This window comes from Arachis duranensis, chromosome 9 (genome assembly GCF_000817695.3).
Source record: "Arachis duranensis cultivar V14167 chromosome 9, aradu.V14167.gnm2.J7QH, whole genome shotgun sequence".
Classification (NCBI taxonomy): Eukaryota; Viridiplantae; Streptophyta; class Magnoliopsida; order Fabales; family Fabaceae; genus Arachis; species Arachis duranensis.
Genome location: NC_029780.3, coordinates 58,666,303 through 58,672,460, shown reverse-complemented (window position 1 = coordinate 58,672,460; position 6,158 = coordinate 58,666,303). Strand labels below are relative to the sequence as shown.

At 40.9% G+C, this 6,158-nt stretch overlaps 1 protein-coding gene across 1 annotated transcript in view; it reads left to right on the top strand.

The window, feature by feature from the left end:
- The first annotated feature begins 2,001 nt into the window (after nt 1–2,001).
- LOC107465638 (uncharacterized) overlaps nt 2,002–6,158 on the top strand; it is a 5,153-nt gene continuing 996 nt past the window's right edge. The window contains exons 1-2 of the mRNA XM_016084614.1: nt 2,002–3,220; nt 3,416–5,619. Coding sequence (XP_015940100.1) covers nt 2,002–3,220; nt 3,416–5,619 — 3,423 coding nt within the window. The remainder of the gene's footprint in view (nt 3,221–3,415; nt 5,620–6,158) is intronic.

Here is a 6,158-nt window from a genome sequence, read left to right as displayed (position 1 = left end):
TGTGAATAGTGTTTTCTTCTTCCCCTCTCTTCTCACTCAGCAGTTGTGTTGTTAGTATTTTGGATGGGAATGAGGCTGAATTGACTTCATTTTAGGGTATTTATATGTTGGACTTGGGCCCAGTTTGGACCCGGTCCAACTACAAAGCATTTTTGGTTTGTTCGGTCCAATTTCAGGTCAAAACTTTTTGAATTAGCGCCCAATTTTTAATTTTAAATACTTTTTTAAGCTTTTCTATAATTTTTATCACCGTCACTCAGTACCGAACAGACTTAAGTAGGTACTGCCGGCTAATTTACCTATACTCATTTTTATGCAATTTTCCGCAGAAAATTACATTTTTCCACTCAAAAAAATTTACTGAATTAAAATCTCACCTTTAAATTTTCAAATTAAGACTTCTAAATTTTTGAACCTATTTTGAGCAATTATTGTTAATCTCCGGTTCTTATATTGTTCACCAATAAGATAAATTATAAAATTCTTCAACGTTTTTAAACATTCCACTTCATGTGGCAAAATTAATATAATAGATCCATCTTGATCAATACTATTTCATCATCATAATGAATAAATAACAATGGAATTCTAGTCAATTTAGTGAGTAAAAATAAGATAATAAAATAGTAAAATATGAGAAGAATGAATAAGAGGTAAATGAGAGATGGATATTTTTTTTAACTGAGCAGCTTCAGTGACATAGACAGGGATGGAGTAAGGTTCGCCAAGTTTGAGAATCGCATGAAGTTCCTAAGGAGTTAGGTGAACTTCGTGAAAACGTTGAGGTTCGCCGAGGAGTATGACGAATTTAGGGCTGGCAACATTTACCCTACTCGCGGGTATCCAACCCAACCTACTGCAGGTAGGGTAGGGTGTGGTACGGATTTGCTTGCGGTTAAGGTCGGGTGCGGGTTCAGGGTACCCGCACCCCTAATATATTATATATATTTAAAAATTATGGTTGACAATATATGCCCTATTCGCAGGTATTCAACCCAACCCCACCCGACTGAGTAGGATAGTACGGGTTCAAGGTATACCATACCTACGCTACCCGTACCCCTAATATATTATATAATATATATTTAAAAATTATATGTGTAGTGAAAAAAGTGAGTATTGTCGTATCGAATCCATGAACTCTTTCTTTTAAAAAACTTAAAGTAACTACTAAACTAATCATTTAAATTACTAATTTAGTACGTTTGTTATTTAAAGAGTAATATTGCAAGAATTTAGAGTTAGAAGAAGAATGATAAGATAATATCTTTGTTTATATTATTTTAATTATTTTTATTAATAACTTGATGACCATGTTATTTATATTTTATGTTAGATTTTTTTAAGATTTTATTTTTTTAATTTTAATTTAAATTTAATATTTTATTTTTCTTTTATTAGTATATATGAAATATGGAATATTGAACTTTATATTTGCTTGAAAAATTTTGATTTTTCTACAAATAGGATCTGATATGGTCATCATTAACACGTGTTGTATACCTCGGTTTCCTAACCGTTATCGGCAAGTACCATAACTCGTCATCATCCGTTATTGCTCAGAATTGATGAGCTATAACTCGGTAACGTTAACGTTTTTCATAACCGACGTCTCAAAACGGCACAATAAGAAACCGATGATTTATTGCCGAACATAAAAACTCTCCTTAAAAAGGAGGAAAGGACGTCTCGTGAAGGTAAGTGATTATTGAATCTCAAATATTGATTTCCGAATACTGACTTAAGCATCGGAGTGCCTTTGTAGGTACACTCCCCCCTTTTTTCATCACCCACGCTCTCGCACAACCATAACCGTAAGAAGCTCGGATTCAGAAGGAAGGACATTTGGTATTCCAGTCTATAATTCGGCTGATCCCGAGGTGTGGAAGCCGACCCTTTTTTCAGGCAAGATCACCCTACATACAGCTTGCCATGGAAAGGAGTAGGAAGGATTGGATGAATGTAATAAGAAAATAGAGATACGTGCTTCCACCTACACCTATGGCAGACGTACCGCCTCCTTCATTGTCCGAACTCATGCGGATGGTAGCCGAACTGCAACAAGCTAATCAACGAATGGCTGACGAGAACCAAATAATGGCTGCTCAAATTGCTGAACTAAATCATGCTCGGATTGAACATGACGACGCTCATCAGGCGGAAGACGAGGAGCATCAGTCCCAACCGACTCATGTTTCGGAAACCGCTCGGAATGAAGGGCAGCAGCCAGAAGACGAGAAAGAAGAGTCCGAGGACGCTGTAGGCCCCTTTACAGAAGAAGTAATGAACTTCGAACTGCCGAAGAGATTCACTCTGCCGTTGACCTTCACGCCTTACGATGGACTCGGAGACCCGAGGAAGTTCATAAAGAAATTCCGATCAATAATGATCGTCAATGGTGCATCAGATACAGTTTTATGTCGATGTTTCCCGAATTATTTAGACGGTCCTGCACTTGATTGGTTGTGTGCTTTGCCTGCAGGTTCCATTTCACGCTTTCACCAGTTGGCGAAGTTATTTGAAGAACATTTTGCCGGATCTGCAATTTACCTGCACGACTCCGATTACCTGAACACTATCAAGCAAGGACCAAATGAAAGCTTAAAAGACTATATGACTCGCTTCACCAAGGTCGCAATCAGTATACCAGATCTCCACCCCGAGGTCCATCTGCACGCAATTAAAAGCGGCCTCCGACCCGGGAAGTTCCAGGAGACGATCGCGGTAGCAAAGCCGAAGACTCTAGCAGAATTTAGAGAGAAAGCCAAGGGACAAATTGACATTGAGGAGCTCAGACAAGCTCGGAAGTCCGACAAGTCACACTTCCGCGAAGAAGAGAAGAGCTCACCCATTAAGAAAAGTTTTAAGCTAACACCTCGATTTGATTCTTATACGCAGTTTAATACCAAGAGGGAAGACATAATCAAGGAAATCTTGAACTCCAAATTAATCAAGCCACCAAGAAAGGCAGGCACATACCAAGATACAAAAAACGTCGACAAATCAAAGTACTGCACTTTCCACCAAAAACATGGCCACAATACCGATGATTGTGTGGTCGCCAAAGATCTTTTGGAGAGACTAGCAAGACAAGGACACCTCGACAAATACATTGGTGGTCACATCCAAAAACGCGGTCTGAGTTCCACAACAAACGATGTCTCTGAACAACACCGAGGAAGAGAAAAGTCATCTTCAAGCCAATACGAAAGACCGCGAGGTATAATCAATTGTATTTCAGGGGGATACGCAAGTGGATGATACTCAAACTCGGCAAGGAAAAGATCATTCAGAGCAATATGCTCGGTAGATAGACCAAAACAGGATGTAACCATCACTAATGCACAACCAGAAGTCACTTTCACACATGCCGACTTTAACTCCAATTTACAAAATTTGGACGACCTTGTGGTAGTCACCCTACAGTTAGGAGATCTATTGGTAAAGAAAGTTCTCCTAGATCCTGGAAGCAGTGCCGATGTTTTGTTTTACTCCACATTCCAAAAGATGAAGCTCAACGACAACATGCTACAATCCACAGGAGGAGATTTGGTCGGCTTCTCAGGAGAACGGGTTCCAGTACTCGGGTCAGTGTGGTTACAAACCACACTGGGTGAGCAACCTCTTTCCAAAACTAATGATATTCAATATTTAGTAGTTGATTGTTTCAGTCCATATAACATTATCCTCGGCCGACCGTTTTTGAATAAGTTCGGCGCTATTGTATCTACAGTTCATCTCTGTGTGAAGTTTCCATTGCAGGATCACCAGGTTGTCACAATCCACGGTGACCATAAAGAAGCACGACAATGTTACAACATCAGCATGAAATTCCAAAATCGTTCAACAAAACAAGTCAACAACGTCGGCCTGAACCAAAATGAGCACACGCTAGCCGAATTGGACCCAAGAGCAGATTTCCTCGATCGCCCAAAACCCTCCGATGACTTACAAAAAGTGTATTTCAACAATGACGCTAATAAATTCACGTATGTTGGTAACTCACTCAATGCATCTGAGTTGCAGGCTATAACAACTTTCCTGCAAGAACACGCCGACCTTTTTGCATGGACGCCATCAGACATGCCCGGAATAGATCCATATATCATCAGTCACAGGCTGGCAACAAACTCGTCGATCCGACCAGTGCAACAGAAGAAACGTAAACTCGGCGAAGAGAAAAAGAGAGCATCACTGGAAGAAACACAAAAGCTCATCAACGCCGAATTTATCAAAGAGATCCGATTCACCACTTGGTTAGCCAATGTGGTAATGGTAAGAAAACAAAATGGTAAGTGGCGCATGTGCGTCGACTTCACTGATTTAAACAAAGCATGCCCAAAGGATTCTTATCCTCTGCCATCCATAGATTCTTTAGTGGACAATGCGTCAGGCTACGCCACTTTAAGTTTTATGGATGCATATTCCGGATATAATCAGATAATGATGCACTCTTCTGATCAAAATAAAACAGCTTTTATCACTGATTTGGGTAACTATTGTTATAAAGTTATGCCATTTGGATTAAAGAACGCAGGTGCAACTTATCAACGCCTCATGGATAGGATGTTCGCCAAACAAATCGGCAGGAATATCGAAGTCTATGTCGATGATATGGTAGCCAAAACAAAAGTCGGAGAGAACCACATCAGCGACCTCACAGAAATCTTCGGCCAGATCCGCCAGTACAACATGCGCCTCAACCCCGAGAAATGTGCATTCGCAGTTCAAGGGGGTAAGTTTTTGGGTTTTTTGTTAACCCGCAGGGGAATAGAGGCAAATCCAGACAAATGCCGAGCAGTGCTGGACATGGCCAGCCCCAAAACAGTAAAAGAAGTTCAGCGCCTTACAGGGCGACTCGCTGCACTTTCCAGATTTGTTCCTTGCCTTGCCTCAACTTCCATTCCCTTTTTCCAAACAATTAAAAAGAAAAATAAATTCGAATGGAACGACGATTGTGAGAGAGCATTTTCAAAATTAAAAACAACACTCTCACAACCGCCGATTTTACAAAAACCCCTACAGGGGGAAGATTTATTTTTATATCTATCAGTTACTGATTGGGCGATAAGCTCGGCCCTTGTTACAGAGAGAAACAACGTTCAGCATCCAGTATACTTTGTCAGTAAGACCCTCCAACATGCAGAGCTCAACTATCCAAGGATTGAGAAGCTCGCACTAGCACTAATATTCTCGGCGCGGCGCCTCAGACCTTACTTCCAGAGTCACGTTATCCACGTCCGAACCAATCAACCATTAAGACAGGTGTTACACAAGCCAGAACTTGCAAGCCGACTCATAAAATGGGCAGTCGAACTATCCGAATTCGACATCAGATACCAATCCCGAGGACCGATCAAGTCACAATTCCTGGCGGATTTCATCGCCGAGCTTACAATCCCATCCGAAGATGATGATGCAAAACAGTGGATCCTATATGTCGACGGATCTTCAAATAACGGAGGCTGTGGTGCAGGAATTCGTCTGGAGGCCGACGATGGACTCATATTGGAACACTCAATACACTTCGGTTTCAAAGCAAGCAACAACCAATCCGAGTATGAAGCACTACTCGCCGGAATCCGACTCTGTTTAGACCTTCAAATCTCGACAATCAAGGTATAATGTGATTCATTGTTAGTCGTGCAGCAGGTAAACGACCTTTTTCAAGTAAAAGATCCCCTACTCTCTAAATACTTGTCATTAGTGAAAAAGTTAACAAAAAAATTTTCCAAGTTTGAAATAGAACATATACCACGTGAACAAAACCAAAGAGCGGATATCTTATCTAAGCTCGGAAGTACACAGTCCGAGCTATCCACACTACAACAGTTCACAATAACATCACCCACTGTGACTGACAAATGTGTTGAGTGTCTCACAAATAACAGATTGGAGGAACGACTTTATACACTATTTACAAACAGGTAATATACCAGAAGGGGTCCAGAACGATAAAAGGTTCCGACGGCAAGCATCTTTCTTCACATTACTCAATGGAACACTATATCGACGAGGTTATACTCAGCCTCTACTCAAATGTCTCAACAAGTCAGAAGCCGACATAGCTTTAGCAGAAGCACATGAAGGAATCTGTGGCACCCATACGGGAGCTCGGAGTTTAACATCCAAGATCCTCAGAGCCGGATTCTTCTGGC